The following is a 23,571-nucleotide window of genomic DNA, read 5'->3' as shown; positions in this document are numbered from 1 at the left end:
TTTGCTTCTTCCTTTCCCCATTCTAGCTGATGCCCTAGAGAAAAAGCCAGCCTCAACATAATTAGGGTCCTTAAGTAAGGTCATGGTCTTCTTAATCTCTTAAGTTCCTGTCTACACAGTTTTCATGGGCTTCATTTGACTTGCATGAGTGTTTTATACAAACACAAACATGCACACACACATGTACATATATATAATAGGCAAATTGTCTCTGCTTAGTGAATTTGTAAAATTAATAAGAAGCAGACAAGCAAAGTGACATGAGTGCTGTTAATTAAAGGACTTTGTTAATGAAGAGCTTTAACGTTGTACAGAAAATCAGAAATGGGTGAAGGTGCTTGAAAGGTCTCGGGTTTTCTCATACATGTTCAGAGTATAGAGAAAATTTTTTTTCTCTATTTTTTTTAATAGTCATTATGATTGAAATTAAGGTGTAAACAGTTTGCACTCCTTTTTGTCCCTAGTTTTTTGAAAGTGGTATTTTTTTTTTTGAAAGTGGTATTTTTAAAAGAAGTAACCAGATTGCAATATTTTATATGTTAATCTGTGGTAAGTTTAATTGAAAGGTTTTGGAGCAGTTTTTGTTTGTTTTTTGAGGTTTTGGGTAATATTAAATATAAATAAGGCTGAATTAGGCTAGCTGAGTCTAATTAGAGCAATAAGTTGCATTACTTCATCTCTGAATGATAAAAATAATTTGAAATACCTTTTTCTTTTATTTCAGGCCTTTTTATGGTTATCATGAGAAGGAAAGACACTTTATGAAGATCTATCTTTACAATCCAGCAATGGTGAAAAGGTACAAAGATAAAATATGAATAGCTATCACTTAAGTATTTTAATAATAAAAAATAAAAATCTAGAAGAAAGGACTGTGTCATTTGTAGCATTATTAAAGAAAGGAACCATAATATGTGTATTCATGTGCAAAGAGAGATCCATGGCTTGGCCTCTGGGAAGGATGTTTTAAGAGTGAAGGGACCTTGCTTTTTATAGTCCCTAACTGCTGCTTTTCTGTTTTAGATTTAGAGAGCTTGTAGAAGTAGATAAGGAGAGATGATGGCTGCCTTGTAGGATCTTAGTGCTCTACTAGCCAGACCAATGTTCAGTACCAGGAGAAATCTACTCTTAATTTCAAAACAAAAAGAAATGTATGAGAGGCCAGAGTGTAAGGGCTTCTGAGATCTCAGAATTCTGTTGACTCTTTATTAATGCTAGTGAAATTTTATATCCCAGATTTTTTGTTTTGTCTCTGGTTGTTTTTTTGTTTTTGTGTTTTTGTTTTTGTTTTTCTTCTCTCAGTAAGTCTATCTGTCTTTATCTTATTCTGTCAGTCATCCTGGAGTCTAAGTTTCCTGATGGCAAGAAGGGCACATACAGAGAAGACTTCATTTGTTCTCTAGGGCTCAAAACAAGGGTTTTCAGTCTGTGTGGTGACAAGCTAGGGTAGAAGTGTTCTTGGATAAATGCTGAGTGTCTTTTCAGAAGATCTTCTCTGTTAGTTAAGTACTAGGTTTCAAAAGGTAACCTTTTGGTAAGACACAAATTCAATACTTCCCAGAGTGAATTTGGGCAAGAAGAGGAGCAACTATCCAGGATATGAGGTTTACCCTGAGTTAGGCCAACTGAGTGCTTCACTGAATCACTGCCCTAATTAATCCCTATGGTTATTCCCTTCTCCAAGTAACCAGTGAAAACTAGTTTTCTCTGTAATGTGCCCCTACCCTTATCCCAAACAGCTTCTGTTAGGTAGGGTACCAAAACCATTTTCCAGGATAGGCACTTAGAGACAATGATGTTTCTTGTACCACTTCCCTTTGGTCACACTTTCTCATATCCATGGAGTCCAGAAGAGTCCCTGTGAATTCTTAACCCTCTTTCTCCTACACAGTGGTAGGAGAGTACACCTTAGTCATCCCAAGTCCATGCTAGAGAGGGAACCTTGAATAAAATTTGCATACATCTTTTATAAATAGCCTACAAACTGTTTTTGGGAGAAAATACGTAAATATAATCTGTTTTTCTTCCTTGTGACTATAGCAATCAAATATTTATTAAACTATTTCCAGTAAGTTTGCTTTAAATTACATAGTTTATCTCAGTCCTTATCTGATTTATTGAGAGACACATTCATTTATTTATTCATTTCAAAATAAATATTTGTAAAATACCTACATTATTTAACGCACTATGGAATTTGCTGTAAACAGTGATAAAGTTTGCTTGGTTCCTGCCCTCAGGGATCTTCTAGCATATCAGAACATACAGACAGTAAACCTGTAACCCAAATATATAACAAAAAATTGTAATATATACTATTAAGAAAAAGGATTCTATGAAATAAAATACCTTCTCCCTTTTTAGTTATTTTTTATAATACCTTTATACATGAATCATTTGCATTATAGTATTAAACTAATACATAATGTAATAGTTAAGATTGTAGATTCTGAAACCAGATTGCCTATATTCAAAATCTGGCTCTGCCATAACCAGCTGGGAGACTTTAAGCAAGTTATCTAATCTCTCTGTGACTTATCTTCCTCATCTGTAAATACAATTGATGTTAGTGCATATTGTTTTCTTGAATGAAAGTGCTAATATCTATAAATCACTCAGAACAGTGCCAGGCACATTATAAGTGCTGTGTAAATGTTGGCTGTAGTATATATGTAAAACGTTAAACTACAACGTACTCTTACCCTCATTCATAACCCTTTTCCCTAGAGGCAGTAATTTTTAAGAGTTTGGTGTAAGTCCTTATATTTTTCGTAAATATATATGTACATATATACACATATCCTCTTTTAAAACTTTCCATATAAAATTGGTATCATGCTAGAATGTAAGTCCACATTTTTTTTCTATGTTTGCTGCTTAGTCCTCGGTGTTTAGAATAGTATCTGGCACATAATGGTCAATAACTGTTTGTGGAATGAATGAATGAATGAATACTAATAACGTATCATTTGGAGACTGGCCTCTTGATTTCTCTACTTGGCCATCTCCTATGAGCTTTACTTCCATTCTTCTTGAACTCCCTACTCTCACCACACTCTAGAACTTGTCCTACCTCTGAGATTTTAAATGCAAACGTCTTGGCTTCTGACTGTAATCTTTTTTTTTTTTAATAAATTTTTGAGATATAATTTATCTACCACAAAATTCACACATTTTAACTATACACAATTCAGTGATTTTTAGTAAATTTACAGAGTTGTTTACTTACGCACTATGATTCAGTTTTAAAACCTTTTCATGGCTCCAATAAGATCCTCTGTCTTTTTTTTTTTTAAATTTTTTTTTTTTAATGTTTTATATTTGAGACAGAGAGAGACAGAGCATGAATGGGGGAGGGGCAGAGAGAGAGGGAGACACAGAATTGGAAGCAGGCTCCAGGCTCTGAGCCATCAGCCCAGAGCCCGACGCGGGGCTCGAACTCACGGACTGTGAGATCGTGACCTGAGCTTTTTTTTTTTTTTTTTTAATCTTTTCAACTCTGTCCCTGAGTTACTCCTGCTCTACCTGTTTTTAGGTTTTAAATTCTCTAGCTTCAGTACTACTGTCCCATTTTGTAGCCTTCTGCTGCAATTAATTTTTTTCCTTTCCATCTTAGATTCTATTCTTTATCTTCCCAGCTCCTTTCTGCCAGGTGAAACCATCAATTCTGGGTTAATCCATTTATTTACTCTCTTTCTCTGCTAAACTGGCTTCTGAGTACTGTAGGATACAAAACAAAACAAAACAAAAACAAAAACAAAAAAATCACAACAGAATGGTGCCACTGTGAATTCAAGGTCTTCAATTTCACCTGGGCCCTTCCCTGCCGTGCCTTTTTTCTGCTTTTCTCTAATTATCTTACCATTCTCTACCCTCTTTACTCAAATGTTAACCAAGCCTGTCCCAAGGCTTTGCCTCCTACTTCATAGAGGAAATAGAACTCGTCAGTCTAGCAAAGTGGTTGTCAAAGTGTGCACTGGGGAGTCCTGAGACCCTTTCAGAGGATGTGCGTGGTCAAAATCATTGACCTCCATGTTGTTACACTTAGTTAACACCTTTTTGTCCTTACCTTTTGAACTTGTGTCTTTGTTTATAGTGCCTTAAAATAAGCCCAAGTGTTAAGTTTCTTTGATATAAACCTCCTCTGATTTTCCTCATACCATCTGATTATTCGTATTTATGTCATTTTGTTAGTTCCTCTTTGAACATCTGCAGCTGTTCTTGGGGTTGTGTCTTAGTCTTTCATCTTATCTCTCTGTACTTCCTCCTCACTGTACAGTCTTATCTACTCTCTTGGTTTCTTTTGCCTTTTTTCTTTGTTGATCTTCATGCATTTGACTTCCAGGTATATGTCAATAGCCTAAATTTTCTCCAGAGCTCTGGATTAATGGTATCATAGGTTTGTAGTGAGGATTACTTGAGAGTAAGCATTTAAAACACCTAACACAGGGGCACCTGGGTGGCTCAGTCGGTTAAGCGTCTGACTTCAACTCAGGTCACAATCTTGCGGTCCGTGAGTTCAAGCCCCGCGTCGGGCTCTGGGCTGATGGCTCAGAGCCTGGAGCCTGCTTCTGATTCTGTGTCTCCCTCTCTCTCTGCCCCTTCCCCGTTCATGCTTGGTCTCTCTCTGTCTCAAAAATAAATAAACGTTAAAAAAAATTTTTTTAAATAAATAAATAAAACACCTAATACAATGTCCAGTACATAATGCTTAAATAAATATATAATGCTATGTAAATAAAATTATTCTTATCTTCATCTTCATTGTCATTTGTCATTATTTTCATGGAAATATACCTTAATACCTTACTATACCTAAACCCCAGTATGTCTAAAACTGAGTTTATCCTTATTCCTCCTCCAAAAAATTCTGCAAAGAAACATGTTTCCTTCCAGTCCTTTCTCTTCCAATAAATGTGGCACCACCAAGAAATCAAGGCATCATCTTCAGCTCCTCTATTCTGCCACACCCTCCACATCTAGTCAGTCATCAAGGCTTGACCATTTTATTCTTTGTATGTATCCTGAATCAACACATTGCCCTGATCTTTGTTAAAGCCACCATCATTTTAGTTTTCCACAGTAGCCTTCTCACTTGTATCTTTAGGACTGTGCGTTCTCTAGGTAACTTGGTCATTTCTCTTTTTCACTCTTCGGAGGCAAATTCTGCTATTTCTTGAGATGCCTTAGTAGGCTGTGCATGATCTGACTGTTCATTACCTCTCTAGGCCATCCCCTCCATAGACACACTCACCACAGCTTTTGTCAGTAAGCCACACTCAGTGGTTTCAGTTCTCAAATAAGCCACATTTTCTTATGACCCTTTACATGTGTAATTTAATTTGTGTGAAATACTCTTCCCTTTCTTCACAGAAGTATCTTTAATTCATTAGTCTCTTGCTCAGAGACTTCAGGAAGCCTTTTCAGAAATAACCTTTATACCTTTATCTTATTAATATCCCTTCTGAATGTTTCATGTACTTCAATTCTTTTCTCAGTTTTTAAAAGGAAAAGCTCATATTTTAAAAACTTCTGACATTTTGGTTTTTTAATATAGTTAGTATTAAGTTGGTTTTGGAAGTCAAAATATTCTTCATCCAAGATTTTTATCATGTTCTTTCAGAGTGTGCAGCTGACTTTAAAACTTGACAAACTTGTCATTTCTAACAAAATATAAATTTCCAGTAAAATTTAAATAAAAAATTTGTGTGCTAATGTGTTTCACTCTCTATAGTAGTGTAATTATTGTTGCACTTAACATTTTAGGAACCATAATTTTAGAATACAACTTTTTTTTTTCTAACTTAGGATATGTGAACTTTTGCAAAGTGGAGCCATAATGAATAAATTTTACCAGCCTCATGAAGCGCATATTCCCTACCTCCTACAGCTGTTCATTGACTACAATCTCTATGGAATGAATTTAATAAATCTGGCTGCTGTCAAGTTCCGAAAAGCAAGAAGGAAAAGTAAGGTTAATTTCTCAAGTTCAAATTAAAGTTTGAGACAAGTGTTAATGTAATTAATGATTTATAAAATAACATATACTTAGAAAATAACTACTGGGTGGATAAAGAATAAAAAAGAAATATGCAGAATGGTATTAGGTTTTATCAGGAAAAGGAATCTCAAAAGAAAATTTTTTGGTAATTGATTGAAGTAGAATTCACATACCATACATCTCACTCATTGAAAATGGACAATTCATTGGCTTAGTATGTTCACACAGTTGTACAACCATCACCACAATGAAATTTAGAACATTTCCAGCACCTCTAAAAGAAACCCTGTAGTCTTTACTACTATGTTTTACTGGGAAAAAACATTTTTAGATTACATATCTGATAAATTACATGTATCTAGAACATACAAAGAACTCTTTCTTAATAGTAAGAAAGCAAAAACCCAATTAAAAATGGCCAAGGGGCGCTTGGGTGGCTCAGTCAGTTGAGCATCCAACTCTTGATTTCAGCTCAGGTCATGATCCCAGTGTCGTGGAATTGAGCTCCATGTCAGGCTCCATGCTCAACTTGGAGCCTGCTTAAGATAGTCTCTCTCTCTCGTGCTCTCTCTCATTCCCCCCCCCCCCCGTCCCTCCCCAACTGCCCCCTCTCCTTCTCTCTCTAAAATTAATTTAATTTAATTTAATTTAAAAATGGCCAAAAGACCTGGACAGATACTTTAGCAAAAAAGATGTAAGGATGGCAAACACATGAAAAGATGATTGTTAACATTATGTATCATTAGGGAAATGCAAATTGACACCACAAAGAGCTTCCACTACATACCTATTAGAATGGCTAAAATCTAAAAACTAGCAATACATGCTGGTAAGGACGTGGAAGGAGAGCAACTCTCATTCTTTGCCTGGTGGGAATGCAAAATAGTGCAACCACTTTGGAATACAGTTTGGCAGTTTCTTACAGTGTTAAACATAGACCTATTAAACATAACATTATAAACATAACATAAACATTCCTTCTCATTTATCCAAGTGATTTAAAAGTTGTATCTGCCCAAGAACCTGTATGCAAATGTTTATAGCAGCTTTATTCATAATTGCTAAAGGTCTAAAGTAACCAAGACGTCCACTTTGTTGTGGACAGTGGATAAACTGTGGGCAGTGGATAAACTGTGATGTAACCATACTGTGGAATACTATTTATCAATAAAAAGCATCAAGCTATTGATTCACACAACATTGGTGAGTCTTTAATGCATTTTACTAAGTGAAAGAAGCCTGACACAAAGGGCTACTAATTGTATGATTCCATTCATACAACATTCTGGAAAAGACAAAATGATAGAAATGGAAAGCATATTAATGGTTTCCAGGGATTGGAGGAGAAGGGAGTATTAACTACAGAGCAAATGTACAGAGGAACTTTTAGGGTGAAGGAAGGAATATAGACTGGCATGGGTCTATATATTTATCAAACCCATAGAACTATACCTTCCTTAACCAAATGTTGAAGTTAACATCCCCAGTGGTGTCCTATATATTGTGTACCCCTCAGATGAGGTGATGAGGAGGACACTTCATCTCTGTGATATTCTTTCAAAAACCCATGACCACAGTCTAATGATGAGGAAAACATCAGACAAACTCAGATGGGAGTGAGGGAGACGTTCTACAGGTTACCTGTCAAGGCCATGAAAAACAAGGAAAGACTGAGAAATAGACCAGAGGAGATCTAGGGAGACATGATAACTAAATGCAATGTGGTGTCCTAGATTGCAAAGCAGACAACAGTGGAAAAACTGGTGAAAGTCAGATATAATGTCTAGTTAAATATTAACGTACCGGTGTCAGTTTCTTTATTTTGATATAGGTACTGTGGTAATGTAAAATGCTAACAGTAGGAGAGACCTGGTAAGCAATGTATGGAAACTCATACTATCCTTGCAATTTTTCTGTAAATGTAAAATTATTCCAAAATAAAAAGGTTAATGGGAGAAAAAAAGAATATAACAGGTTGGTTATCAGTATCAAATATAGATGAGAGTTCAAGTAGGATTGAGGATTGGAAAAGACTATAGACCATGAACAGTAGGCATTTATAGGAAAAGGAAGTAATTTTCATAAAAGTTTGTTTCCAGTAGGTAAAAAGTGGGAGAAAAATTTGAATTCTCAAATATATGTAAGACATTTATTTCAGTTACTGAAGTTAGATGAGTATTAGAATGTTAATTGGAAGGAATTTTTTTCAAAATATGGAAAATTTTTACAACGCAGAAATACATGAAATTTAGTTGGGGGAAATTAAAAGGAAAATTGCTGTGAGTATGATTAAATAAAATTTATATCTTAATTCATTATACTAAATAGCCCTCAGGTTTTTGTTTGCTTTATTTTGCTTGTTTTGTATAAAAGATTATAGTGAAATCACGGGAAGAATAAGTGAATCACTTTTTGTATTTCATGTTTCTCAGACACCATTAAACTGGCAGTAAACTTCTTATTAAAACTTAATTCCTACATGTTACATGTATATATGCATAACTCAACATTTTTATCTTATAAGACAAGTTATACTAGTACATAATGTAGTCTTACTTTTGAAAATGGAGTAAATTCAAAAGTGAAAAAGATGTAGAAATTTTAATAGTATATATGCATATACAATTTTTCTCTCAGTACTTCAGTTATATGATCATGTGTCAGATGAACTGGAAATGGTACTAATTACTACGTTGTTAAGGTGAAGTATATAAAGTAAATAGATTAAATATTTTGAGCACATAGAGGCAATTTATATTTTTTACCATCCATAGTTGAAAAATTATAATAATATATATATTTAAATTAGGGAGTTTCCCTGTTCTTTAGGGAAATATGCTAAAACAATGCATAAGAAGTGTAGGTAAGATGTGAATTTTTTGTGATGTTATCAGTAACTCTGAATCAGTAAACTTGTACTCTTTATTCACATAAATTTATTAGAAAATAATATTTATGGTAATGTACAACTCTACAAAGTAATTTCATATTAATGCCCTAGCCACCTAATAGCAAAGCCTTTAAAAACTTCTGAAGATATGTAGAATCAGTTTCATGTTTTGGCATATGTTTTGCTGAAATAGCAAAGATGGTAATACCTAATCTCAGTCTTAATTACACCATTTTGTGATCAAGCTAAACAAATAAGAAAAAGTATTAAATTTAGCTGGATTAGAAAATTGCAAATTTAGTGTCTTTCTCAATGTTAGGATTCTTTCTATGCTACTCATTTATGCTTTCTCTTAGAATTTAAATTCCCACAAGAGATTGCAAAACAGTTGCTAAAATTTAGAGAATACTTTCAAAGCATGACCCCAGGACTCAGTTCCTGAAACTTAGACAACTAAGCAAACATGCATTTTCCCCTTCTACTGGTGGTCAAATTGTATTTGCATTTCCACTCACTGTTAACTGCCATCACTTCTGGAATGTGTTGCATATTTTCTCTTTGTTCAGGGATTAGTATTAAAGTATGTTTTGAATTTTATCTGGAATCTGAATTCCATTAGAATTTTAGTTTAGACTCATACAGAATACCCTAGGAATTTAAAGTCTATAAACAATCTTAACTCTTCATGATTTTCAAAGTGAGATTTTAATCCTACCACAATAGCACATTTAAATGTATCATACTAGCATGTAAGCATTGTAGCTGTTTCTCTTTCATATTGATATTAGAAATACTTTCTTCCCCTTTTACTTTAGAGCCACTATTCTCAACTGTGCATATGTGTTCCTGTGTGTGTATGAATTTTAAGGACACAATTGTAGGAACTAGTCATGTTTATATATTATTTTACTTAAAGGGTATTTATATGCAAGTTAAAAGTAGAACTTGATCTTCTTTTACCTTTCTGTTCCTAGGTGATTCGATGCATACAACTGGATCTTGCAAGGATCAGCTACCAGGAAATTCTCTTACTGGTACTTTATTTCGGTGGGAAGAAGATGAAATACCAAGGTTAGTTAATGTTGTAAAGGGAAAAAAACCTATTTGTGTATATCCTACTGTATTGAAAACTCAGTGGTTATTATAATTTAATTTTAATCTTCATTTTTTTAATCTATAAGCTTGTCAGAGAAGCACATCTCAACATTAGTATGTTACATGGAATCACAGATTTTATTTTTATTTTATGTTTTTTTCTTTTTATTATTTTCTTTTTTATTTTTTTAAACTTACATCCAAATTGTTAGCATATAGTAAAACAGTGGTTTCAGTAGATTTCTTAGTGCTCCTTACCCATTTAGCCCATCTCCCCCTCCCACAACCCTTCCTATAACCCTCAGTTTGTTCTCCATATTTATGAGTCTCTTTTGTTTTGCCTCCCTCCTTGTTTTTATATTATTTTTGTTTCCCTTCCCTCTTATGTTCATCTGTTTTGTCTCAAAGTCCTCATATGAGTGAAGTTGTATGATTTTTGTCTTTCTCTGACTAATTTCACTTAGCATAATACCTTCTAGTTCCATCCATGTAGTTGCAAATGGCAAGATGTCGTTCTTTTTGATTGCCGAGTAATACTCCTGTGTGTGTGTGTGTGTGTGTGTGTGTACACACCACATCTTTATCCATTCATCCACCGATGGACATTTGGGTTCTTTGCACACTTTGGCTATTGTTGATAGTGCTGCTATAAACATGGGGGTGCATGTGTCCCTTCGAAACAGCATACCTGTATCCCGTGGATAAATGCCTAGAAGTGCAATTGCTGGGTCGTAGTGTAGTTCTATTTTTAGTTTTTTGAGGAACCTCCATTCTGTTTTCCAGAGTGGCTGCACCAGCTTGCATTCCCATACTTTTATTTTTTTATATTAAATATAATTTATTATCAAATTGGTTTCCATACAACACCCAGTGCTCATCCTAACAGGTGCCCTCCTCAATGCCCATCACCAGCTTTCCCCTCTCCCCCACCCCCCATCAACCCTCAGTTCCTCCCTCAGTATTTAAAAGACTCTTATCATTTGCCTCCCTCCCTCTCTATAACTTTTTTTTTCCCCTTTCCCTTCCCCTATGGTCTTCTGTTAAATTTCTCAGTGGAATCAGATTTTAAACACTGACCTTGAAAATAGGATGAAAATGGACCTAGTTATTACCTAATTAATAAAAGTAATTGGGTATTAATTTTTATACTTCTTTCCAACATATGTCTTCATTATGCATTCTGAATTGATATGCTATAACTTGTCAAATAAAAATCACATGATAAAATAACAATTTAAAATCTAAGAAGCAAATATTTTTGAAAAAATAACCCCCAAATTTCTAAATGTTTTTATGGAAAAAAGTGGGTTGACATACTGTATATGAATAAGCAGTTTGCCATTTTTTTTAATGTTTATTCATTTATTTTGAGAGAGAGTCTACACGGGGAGTGGCAGAGAGAGAATCCCATGCAGGTTCCATGCTGTCAGCCTGATGTGGGGCACTGTGCTGTCAGCGCAGAGTCTGATACGGAAGTTAAGAATCTCATTAAGGGCACCCTAATGGCTCAGTCGGTTAAAACGTCCAACTTCAGCTTAGATCGTGATCTTGTGGCTCCTGAGTTCAAGCCCCACATTGGGCTCTGTGCTGACAGCTTAGAGCCTGGAGCCTGCTTCGGATTCTGTGTCTCCCTCTCTCTCTGCCCCTCCCCTGCGCGTGCATGCGCTCTCTCTCTGTCTCAAAAATAAACATTAAAAAAACAGAAGACGTCTAAGAAAGAATCTCATTAAATAATGATAGAAACACATTGTTTAATGACAGAAATATTGTGCCAGAATAAACTTCAAGGACTTCAAAGTGAAATGACACCCTACCTCTTGATTGACCGTGACAAGTATCAGGACTTTTTGACAAACATGCACACACACTTACACATACGCTTACATGTGTACTTCTTGGTTCCTTCTCAGATACGGCAGAAGTATTTTTTAATCAGATTGAAATGGCATAATTTCTTTTCACAGAATATTATTACCACATCAAATTCAAGTTCTAATCATTCCAAATTGATCAACAAGCAACTTGCTTTCTTCATTTTTTTATGCCTGTGATACAGTTCCTCTATCTCTCTGAAATTGGAGCACATGAACTTGACTCAAAATTTTACCTATTCACTAGAGCCCTTGATTTTCAGAGTTCTATATTTTTAATAACTTGTTTTTGCATGATCAAATAAGACCAGAGTTTATTAGCATTTGAAATCTTTTGTAAGCAAACTATCTTTCTAGCTAGGTCATAGTAAAGCTTTATTGGTTAGAAGTAAGTTTGGGGAGACCTTATATATTATAATGAAAAGTTTACATTTTAAAATGTTTTTAAAAGAGACCTATTTTATTACTCTTAATGAATGACAACTTTTTAGCAAAGATATGTGTAGGCAAACTAGTGAAATTAGACAAGGTATTCAGAATTAGAATCTGTAACAAATACAGTATAGCTATATATTTTTGTCTCAGATTATCCCATATTTTTGTATTTTGGAGATGCTTACATTGTAATAAACATGAAAATCCATTATTTCATCAAGTACAAGTAACATAATGTCAAAAAATTTTACTATAAATCAGTACTCTTTAGATTTTTATCAGTCTCATTTCTATCCCCAGTGCTGCTAGCACCATCTTGCTGGGTGCCTTTTTTTTTTTTTTTTAATAAATATTTTATATTCCTTCACAAACATTATTACAAGGACTATGACAAATAGCAGCAAACTCATAAGAGATGGGGAGTGCTGAGTTAGCAGTTCTACTAAGCCTACTTGTTAACTCATTATAAATTACCACATATCATGGACCTTCAGAGTCATTTGCCAGAGTGTTGAATCTACAAGTGTCAAGTATGCTGAAGTAATCTCAACCCTGACTGCCCATCAGTTGATCAAAAGAGACGTTTTAAATTGTAGATGTCTGAGCTCCACCCTCAGTGATTCTAATTAGTAGGTCTGTTGTGTTAAGCTAGGAACAGAAATGTTCAGAGAGGCACAATTGTTACTGTCATATTACTTATCTATTTTTCATGACTATAATGAATTGTTTATATGTATTTGCTGACTCAAATTTTTACTTGCGGTGTTTTATCTACTGGAGACATTTTTAATTGTGCAAACTATTTCCTTTCCCTAGGAACACTTCCTATTCTGAATGTCTAAAGTAGTTTTGTAATAAGGGCAAGAAATGGTTATAAGTTTCTACTATGAGATTGCATTTTGTGCTGTTATTGTTCCCCTCCTTTATCACAGATGTGCTACTCCTGGAAAATTCACTCTTGAAATTTACAATATAATTCTTCCAAAAATTGTGAACCTTTTTGATATAAGGAAAAAATTGTTGACTAAAAACTATTTTATCTACTACTTTAATTCATGGCAAAACTTATGTCATTAAATTATACGAATAAAAAAGACAAGCTACATTGAGAATTATTTTTTCTAAAAGTAAAAAGGCATATATTGTGATAGGTTGGCTAATATGTCCCTTCTGTATCAATGGTAAAAAGATATGTGTGTGTGTGTGTGTGTTTTATCTACATGTATATATGTATATATATACAGATTTATTTGAACTATAACAATTCTGTGGTTAAACTAATTTCTAAAGTTTCGTCAGATTTCTTGAAGGATAGACAACGGAAAATGAGGTTTTGCTAATATGTTTCTCTTAAAACATAAAAAAAAATCTTTCCAATAAAAATGTTAATCAAATCTGCCATCACCCACTTTCTAGTAAAAGTTCTCCTTTTCATATGGGGTCTGTATTAGTAGAAGATCTAAATTTTGGAATGAGTAAACTGGTATCCACATTAGATGTATATTCATTCCTTCAAGCAGGGACATATATATGGTGTCTTCCTGATTTTATTTATTTATTTTTTTGTGGCTCTGAAAAACAAAATGCTTTTGAGTCACACAGCATTAATGGGGAATAATCCTCTGCATTATTACAATCATTACAGCTATACAATTATTACAATTATTGTTACAACTATTATTACAGTTATGACCATTTTGTCATAAAAATTAATGACCTCATGGTATCACCACTTCTCTTCGCCATGATCTCATTGTTGAACTCCTGTGATTTCTCAGTTTGCAGTTATAGAGACTTTTAAAGCATTCCTCAGCTCAGCAGTAGTTGAGGGCAAGGAGAACAGTATCGTTTGCTCACTTTTCAGTATGCTCACTTCCCCTGACCTCTTGTAGCATACTCTGTTCTCATTTTTAACAACTGTCTGTGATTGCTAAGAAAGATGCCTCTGGGCAAGTGATTTTGCATATGTATATGGTTTTTGATGTATCCCTCTGTTATCCCTCTGTTATCTAATCCCATTCTACCCTGAATATGACTCACATGCTAAAACATTGTACATTCTTTATATACAAAATATAATGAACCAAAATATGTAAAATATACTGCAAAAGTATCTCAACAGAGCAGGTTTTGTATTTTTCTCTTCCTGTTTTTTATTTATATGTACACACAGAGTATCAGTTGGGTCATGAATAATTGTGACTAAACATGAAAGTTCTATAAGCAAAGTCTTCAGAAAATTTGCTCTTATGTGGTTATTATATATGTATATTTATTTAATCTGTTATTTTATTATTTTTTTTAAATAATCTTGTGCCTAACTTGAGGCGCCAAGATCAAGAGTTGCATGCTCCACCAACTGAGCTGGCCAGGCGCCCCTAATTATTATATTTTTTTAATAATCTTTTTAATACAGCTCTTTAATACTGGAAGGTGTTGAACCACGGAGTACATGTGAATTAGAAGTGGATGCTGTTGCTGCTGATATCTTAAATCGGCTAGACATTGAAGGTACGTGCACAATTAATGTGTATTTTTTTTTTAAGTTTATTTATTTATTTGCGGGTGGGGGGGAGGGAAGAAAGGCGGAGAGAGAATCCCAAGCAGGCTGTGCACTGTGCAGAGTGCAGAGCCCAACATGAAGCTCGAACTCACAAACCGTGAGATCATGACCTGAGCCAAAATCAAGAGGCGCTTAACCAACTGAGCCACCCAGGCGCCCCTATGTGTTTTTATTTTTAAAATTTAATGACTAAAGTACAGTGGAAAAAGTAGGGAAGAAAACATTAGTAGAGAAGTAACATGTTATAGAAGGAGGATGCAAAATGTTACGAAGATTTCTTAACCTCTGATGAGATGGTCATTATTTTTTCATTAATATTTTCATTCATGTGAGTATGTTTGCATAGACATAAGCCTAAAGTAAGTGTGACACTAAATACATTAGCCATCATTAAAGAATTTAATATACTCTGCCTTTTAAACTTACAATTTTCAGTTTATATAAAAGGGAGGGGACTCTTAGGTATATTGGCTGTCATCAGATATTTTGGTCTTATTCACCACTTGCTGGGTTTTGGGGAGCCAGTAGGAGGAAAACAAAAAGGAGTAATAAATGTAGGTTGGGTAGTTTGGTCATTATGTTACACAAAACAGGTAAATGGTTGTTTTTGTTTTTTTTAAGTCAGTATTTATTTTTTTAAAGTTTGGATTTCTTTTTTTGAGCAAGTATTTTTCACTTTGACCCTTGTCGTATTGAAGTATTGTTGTAATTATAGCTCAAATTGGTGGAAACCCTGGTCTCCAGGCCATATGGGAAGATGAAAAGCAACGGCGAAGAAACAGAAATGAAACTTCTCAAATTAGCCAACCCGAATCACAAGGTATAAACCTAATAGTATTCTGGTGACATTTTTTTTTTTACACCAGATATTCTAATGGAAAAGTTTAAGCCATTGAGTTTTTACCTTAACATTGAATTTTACTTTTCAAATTACCTTTCTGTTCTGTATATTTTTTCCTATTGTCATTGCTCTGAACTGTAATTCTTTACCTCCCAGGTGTCATTCATTGTTCTCTCCTTCTATCCTCCCCTGCCCGCCCAAGAATTGGCATCCTCATTGTCCTTGGTTTTTACCTTACCTCTTGTCCCACCTCTTTGCTCCTTTTTTATTTTCTAGTATATTCTAGCCTTTTGTATTTCCAAATGAGCCAGAATACTCACAGAAGATCATGGGTCCCAACTTAGAGACACCACACTATTTTGTTCGTATAAACTCCCACTTTAATCATCTTATACAGCTTTGAAGAAAATATTCATTTTATATATTCTACAAAAAGAATTTGAGGGCTTACATAAACGCCATGTACACAACAAAAATTTTTAAATAAAACTAAAAGAATAAAAGACCTAATTCAGAAGGTAAACATATTTGTAATATAGCAGTAAGCATACATTGAAGTCCAATTAAAATTTTTATTATGTCTTGGGCACTAAAAATGCTGTGGCAAATTTTGAATGCCTTCTAAAATAGAACTATTATATTTTATAGGGTAGAAATTTCTAGGTTCAGAGTGTGCAATACATTTATAGGTACAGGACAGTGTTTTTGTTTTAGATTTAAGTTATAATTATAGAACTTAATCTTGAACTGACTTTAAGTGCTTAATTTTATAGCTTCATTAACCACCATTTCTCTTTTGTTTGCTGTTATGATAGAACTACTTTTAGGTGGTATTATGTGTGTCAAGAGAAAGATAAGAAATTGTTACCATTTTAAAAGCTACTCTAAGAAAAAGGAAAATATTTCATTCGTTATCTACATTTTTTAATGCACTTTTGAAATTCAAAGATCGCAGGTTTGTGCCAGCAACAGAAAGTGAAAAAATTTTTCAGAAGAGACTTCAGGAAATTCTCAAACAGAATGACTTCTCTGTGTAAGTCGTTATTTATTATAGATCTCAAAACTAATTTTATTGCTTTGTTATCTAGTTTGTTATAAAGGATATGTTTTAATTAACCAGAACATTATCAGGATCTGTGGACTACAGCGATGGATCTCAGGAGTTCTCTGCTGAGTTAACATTGCACTCTGAAGTTCTGTCTCCTGATATTCTTCAATGTACGCCAGCTAATCTGGTAGAAGTCCACAAAGATACAGAGTTGAGCAAAGGTGAGGTTTTCAAGTATGCAGAAAATACTATAATAGACATCTGTATATCTGGCACAGTAATATTACTGTTTGGTTGAATTAGCTAAGTTTCTCCCATTCCTTTACCTTTTCTTGATCTCTAGATGTAAGCACTATTCTAAGTTGGTGTAAACTGTTCCCATATATGATTTTACATTTTCTTATATATGTATGTCCATGATATATACTGTTATTTTATATTTAAAATCTTACATAAAATAGGGTCCTACTTGGCATAAAGTAAGCAACTTGCTTTTTTCATTCGACATAGTTTTTTATTAATTGAGGTATAATTTGTATAATATGCACTCATTCAAGGTGTACAATTCATTGATTTATCGGAAGTTTATAGAGCTGTGCAGGCATCCCCATAATTCAATTTTAGAACACCTGCTTCACCTCAGAGGATTCCTTGTGTCCATTTGCAGTCATATCTGTTCTCATCTCCAACCCCAAGTAACCTCTAATCCACTTTCTTGTCTCAAGATCTGCCTTTTCTGGGTGTATCATATAAATGAAATCATACAATATGTGATCTTTTGTGTCTTATTTCATTTAGCTTAATGTTTCAGGTTCATCTGTATTGTAGTATCTATCAATATTTCGTTCCTTTTTATTGCCAGATAGTGTTTCATTGTATGGATATACCATATTTTGTTAATTCAGTCATCAGTTGATTGATATTTGAGTTATTTTCACTTTTTGGCTCTTAATTCTGACACGCACACTTGTATGTAGGTGTTTGTGTGGATGTAGTATTTTCATTTCTCTCGAGAGACACCAAGTAGTGGAATTGCTGGCTCATTTGGTGAACTTGTATTTAACTTTTGCATAAACTACAAAACTGTTTTCCAAACTGATTACACTGGTTTACATTTCCTCCATCAGTATGTGAAGGTTCCAATGATCCTGCATCCTCACTAACACTTGTTATTTGTCTTTTTTTGTATAGCCATCCTAGTGTGTGAAATGGCATCTCATTATGGCTTTAATTATCATTTCCCTCATCACTAATGATGTTGAGTATCTTTTATGTCAACATATTATAACTTTGATCTATCTTTGTTCATATATGTTTCTAGTTCACTCACTTCAGCTGCTGATTAGTGTTCCTTTGTATGACTAAACAAGTTTATTAGCCCTCTACAACTATTAGATGATTTTCACTTTTGCACTGTTATTAACAGTGTTATTTCTGTCATTTTGTGGCTGTATGCAAGAGTGTCTCTATAGAAGACATATAGAAGTGTAATTTGCCAGGTCTTACGGTATATGTACTCTACCTAGATAGCATATGTTCTAATAGAGTTTCTGTAAAAATGTAGTTAGCTTATACACAGTTGGTAAATAAAAGAATGATCAAAGTTTTATTCCATAGTCACATTGTTTCATATGCAGTTTTTCTAAGCAAGGGAGCCAGAGTAGCAGGAGTAAAATTACAGCTTTAAGCAGTAATAGAAAAGCCTCTTTTATACTGCCTCATTAGCAGCAGAGGCTCTTTTGACCATATATATTTTTAAAGACTTTATTTTATTTATTTCTTGAGAGAGGAGGAGAGGGATAGGGAGAGAGCGCAGAGTCCAACATGGAGCTCAATCTCATGACCCTTAGATCATGACCTTAGGCAAAATCAAGAGCCAGACACTTAACCGACTGAGCCATCCAGGCACCCCTCTTGACTATATTAAACTACAATTCAAAATGAGCATCTACACTCAGGGCTTCCCCCTCCCTAAGAGATGCATCCCAGCATTGTGCAATCTCTGACTCATGGCAAGTTACACCTGAGATCTCTTGAGCTCACCTTAATGGCAGCCTACTGGCTCAGAGTTCTGCTTGCATTTGCTTTTCTTAGCATCTGCCAGCCGCACTCTAATAAAAAATGTACCCAGCATTTCCATACTGTTATTTTCAGAGCATTTTAATATCCACTATGACAGCTTCTAGCCACACTGGGCTGATGAGAGTTATCTCCTTGGGTGCCAATTATTGGAATTTGTTAGTGCTGTGGTTACAAAGTTGCATTGGTTTTGCCTTAACCTTTCCACCCATAAGCTCTGTTATTTTTAGAGCTCCATTTTTCAGATTTCAAAGTATGTTAACAATAAAAATATCATTATAGTAGTAATGCCATATTACAAAAATTAGTCTGTAAAATGATTATATCTAAGTTTACATTCCCACAATGTATTAGAGCTTATATTTAAATTCTTTTATTTATTTTGAGAGAGAGAGAGAGAGAGGAGAGAGAGAATCCCAAGCAATCCCCATGCCATGAGCACAAACTCACAGGCCATGAGAGCATGACCTGAGCCAAGATCAAGAGTCAGACACTTAACTGACTAAGCCACCCAGGCACCCCTAGAGCTTATATTTAAAATTTTTTGGGGCGCCTGGGTGGCTCAGTCGTTTGAGCGTCCGACTTCAGCTCAGGTCATGATCTCGCGGTCTGTGAGTTCGAGCCCCGTGTCGGGCTCTGTGCTGACTGCTTAGAGCCTGGAGCCTGTTTCGGATTCTGTGTCTCCCTCTCTCTCTGACCCTCCCCCATTCATGCTCTGTCTCTCTCTGTCTCAAAAATAAATAAACGTTAAAAAATGTTTTCTTTTTGCCATTCTGATTCTTTGAAATGGAATCTTCTTAGTTTAATTTGCATGTCCTGATTGCTAATAACTTTGAGCATTTGTGTTTTCTATCTGAGAATTGCTTATTCATATTTGTGGCTCATTTTAAGTGTTTGCACGTCTTCAATTTCGTTTTTTTGTTTTTTGACTGTAGTCACCATGTGTGCATTATGTTCTCATGACATTTTTTTGCTATTTTTTTAAATAATTTTTTAATATAATTTATTGTCAAGTTGGCTAACATACAGTGTATATACAGTGTGCTCTTGGTTTTGGGGGTAGATTCCTGTGATTCATCGCTTGTATACAGTACCTAGTGCTCATCCCAACATGTGCTGTCCTCAATGCCCATCACCCATTTTCCCCTCTCCCCCAACCCCATCAACCTGTATTTAAGAGTCAGTTTGTTCTCTGTAATCATCAAGATTTGTTCTCTGTATTTAAGAGTCTCATCGTTTGCCTCCCTCCCTCTCTGTTTGTAACTATTTTTTTTTCCCCTTCTCTTCCCCTATGGTCTTCTGTTAAGTTTCTCAAGTTCCACATATGAGTGAAAACATATGATATCTGTCTTTCTCTGATTTTTTTCACTTAGCATAATATCCTCCAGTTCCATTCACGTTGCTGCAACTGGCAGCATTTCATTCTTTCTCATTGCCAAGTAGTATTCCATTGTATATATAAGCTACATCTTCTTTATCCATTCATCAGCTGATGGACATTTAGGCTCTTTCCATAATTTGGCTCTTGTTGAAAGCACTGCTGAAAACATTGGGGTACCTGTGCCCCTATGAATCAGCATTCCTGTATCCTTTGGATAAATTCCTAGTAGTGCTATTACTGGGTTGTAGGGTAGTTCTATTTTTAATCTTTTGAGGAACTTCCACACTGTTTTCCAGAGCGGCTGTACCAGTTTGCATTCCAACCAACAGTGCAAGAGGAGGGTACCCATTTCTCCACATTCTTGCCAGCATCTGTTGTTTCCTGACTTGTTCATTTTAGACACTCTGACTGGTGTGAGGTGGTATCTCAGTGTGGTTTTGATTTGTATTTCCCTGATGGTGAGTGATGTTGAGCATCTTTTCACGTGTCAGTTAGCCATCTGGATGTCTTCTTTGGAAAAGTGTCTATTCATGTGTTCTGCCCATTACTTCACTGGATTATTTGTTTTTCAGGTGTTGAGTCTGGTAAATTCTTTATAGATTTTGGATACTAACACTTTATCCGATATGTCATTTGCAAATATCTTTTCCCATTCCGTTGGTTGCCTTTTAGTTTTGCTGATTGTTTCCTTGCCATGCAGAAACTTTTTATCTTGATGAGGTCCCGATAGTTCATTTTTGCTTTTGTTTCCCTTTCCTGCGGAGATGTGTTAAGAAGTTGCTGCAGCTGAGGTCGAAGAGGTTTTTGCGTGCTTTCTCCTCTAGGATTGTGGTGGTTTCCTGTCTCACATTTAGGTCTTTCATCCATTTTGAGTTTATTTTTGTGTATGGTGAAAAAGTGGTCTAGTTTCATTCTTCTGCATGTTGCTCTTCAGTTCTCCCAGCATCATTTGCTAAAGAGAATGTATTTTTGGGGCGCCTGGGTGGCGCAGTCGGTTGAGCGTCCGACTTCAGCCAGGTCACGATCTCGCGGTCCGTGAGTTCGAGCCCCGCGTCAGGCTCTGGGCTGATGGCTCAGAGCCTGGAGCCTGTTTCCGATTCTGTGTCTCCCTCTCTCTCTGCCCCTCCCCCGTTCATGCTCTGTCTCTCTCTGTCCCCAAAAAAATAAATAAACGTTGAAAAAAAAAGTTAAAAAAAAAAAAGAGAATGTATTTTTTCCATTGGATACTTTTTCCTGCTTTGTCAAAGATTAGTTGGCCATATATTTGTGGGTCCAATTCTGGGTTCTGTATTCCATTGGTCTACGTGTCTGTTTTTTCTGCCACTACCATACTGTCTTGATGATTACAGCTTTGTAGTAGAGGCTAAAGTCTGAGATTGTGATGCCTCCTGCTTTGGTTTTCTTTTTCAACATTACTTTGGCTATTCGGGGTCTTTTGTGGTTCCATACAAATTTTAGGATTGTTCTAATTTTGAGAAGAATGCTGGTGCAATTTTGATTGGGATTGCATTGAATGTGTAGATAGGTTTGGGTGTTATTGACATTTTAACGTTTATTCTTTGAATCCATGAGCATGGAATCTTTTTCCATTTCTTTGTGTCTTCTTCAGTTTCCTTCATAAGTTTTCTATCGTTTTCAGCATACCGATCTTTTACATCTTTGGTTAGGTTTATTTGCACATCTTCAATTTTGATATCCATTTAACAACTTCTTTTTCCTTAATAGTTTGGTTTTTGTACCTGGTTTACAAGTCCTTTGCTACCCTGATGTAATGCAAGTGTTATCCGTAAGGCTTATGTGTGCTTACAATTTGGTTTTTCACTTTTAGGTCTTCAATGCATCTGAAATTTTACTTGAATATAATAAGGTTCTAATTGTATCTATTTTTCTAAATATAAATAGCTAGTTTTTCAACATATTTACTGAAAAAAATTTTATTCCCACTGAATTCTCTGACTTCAGTCATGCAGTCACATTCCCCTATGTTAATGTCACATTGCTGTAATTACTATTGACATGTAAGTGTTGATATATATCAAGGGCAGACCTTAACTTGTTCAACTTCAAAATTGTCTTATCTGCTTTTGATCTTTTTTTTTTTTTTAAGATTTTTTTTATTTCAAGTAACCTCTACACACAACATGGGGCTCGAACTCACAACCCTGAGATCAAGACTAGTACACTCCACTGACTGAGCCAGGCAGGTGCCCCTACTCTTGATCTTTGAAAAAAAAAACAAAAAACTGTCCCCTATTAATTTTAGTATCCGATTGTTCATTTCTGGGATTTTATTGAATTTATATACTGATTAATTAACATTTTTAATCTTTCTGTGTGCCAAATCATCTCCTCTATGAACATGATATATTTCTCATTTTACTAGGTCTTCTTTCATATCTTCTAATAGACTTTTGCCATTTTCTTTTGTAAAATTTGGTATCTTTTATTAGAGATACTCCAGGTGTCTTAATTGTTGCACTTAGGAGTTTATCTTTCAAAAATCACATCTTCTAATTACTGGTATTTAGGAGCTTCACTGACTTTTGCATGTCAGTCTTATATACAGCAACTTTTATTACCGCGAATAGTTTTTTTTAATGTTTCTTTTTATTTTGAGGGAGGGAGAGAGTGAGCATGCATGCACACACTTACGCAGGGGAGGGACAGAGACAGAGATGGAGTGAATCCCAAGAAGGCTCCGCGTGCTGTCTGCATTGAACCGGACCTGGGATCGCACGGTCCATGAGATCATGACCTGAGCCAAAATCAGGAGCCTGATGCTTAACCGACTGAGCCACCAACACACCCTAGTGCTAATAGTTTTATATGTCTTTTCTATTGGATATTTTGTGTGTAGAGTCATCATGTATAAATAACAACTTTACTACTTCTTTTCCCATCTTCATACTTAAAATTTTTTTAATGCATTAAGAACTCTAGAGTAATGTTAGTTAGAAATAATGGTCTTTTTCCTGGTTTTGAAGGGAAAGGCTTCTATATTTCATCATTAAATATGAAATTTACTACAGGATGTTGGTAGATAATTTTAATTAGGTTAATATCTCTCCTCTTTCTTTGCTGTGAAGTTTAGTTTTTCAAAACTCATGAATGGGTATTAAATGAAATTTTACCACATTTTCTGAATTTGAAATAATCACTTTTTTTTTCTCTTTTATTATCCCTCTGATAATATAGTTACATTAAAATAATTTTTATTTTCTTTTTTTTTTTGTTTTTTTTTTGTTTGTTTGTTTGTTTGTTTGGGTTGATATCTTTTTTTTGTTTTTTTTATGAAATTTATTGTCAAATTGGTTTCCATAAACACCCAGTGCTCATCCCAAAAGGTGCCCTCCTCAATACCCATCAC

At 34.9% G+C, this 23,571-nt stretch overlaps 1 protein-coding gene across 4 annotated transcripts in view; it reads left to right on the top strand.

The window, feature by feature from the left end:
- Window positions 1–23,571, top strand: part of REV3L (REV3 like, DNA directed polymerase zeta catalytic subunit) — a 175,268-nt gene that overhangs the window by 62,950 nt on the left and 88,747 nt on the right. For all 4 annotated transcript variants that reach the window (XR_005789962.1, XM_040474393.1, XM_040474394.1 and 1 more), the window contains exons 3-9: window positions 725–799; window positions 5,809–5,969; window positions 9,866–9,962; window positions 14,709–14,803; window positions 15,571–15,675; window positions 16,645–16,729; window positions 16,817–16,965. Coding sequence is in view for 3 of the 4 variants with exons in the window: in XM_040474393.1 (XP_040330327.1) it covers window positions 725–799; window positions 5,809–5,969; window positions 9,866–9,962; window positions 14,709–14,803; window positions 15,571–15,675; window positions 16,645–16,729; window positions 16,817–16,965 (767 nt within the window). In the remaining variant the exon portion in view is untranslated. The remainder of the gene's footprint in view (window positions 1–724; window positions 800–5,808; window positions 5,970–9,865; window positions 9,963–14,708; window positions 14,804–15,570; window positions 15,676–16,644; window positions 16,730–16,816; window positions 16,966–23,571) is intronic.

This window comes from Herpailurus yagouaroundi, unplaced genomic scaffold (genome assembly GCF_014898765.1).
Source record: "Herpailurus yagouaroundi ecotype Mexico unplaced genomic scaffold, PumYag 139, whole genome shotgun sequence".
Taxonomy (NCBI): Eukaryota; Metazoa; Chordata; class Mammalia; order Carnivora; family Felidae; genus Herpailurus; species Herpailurus yagouaroundi.
This window is presented reverse-complemented; position numbering and strand designations above follow the sequence as displayed.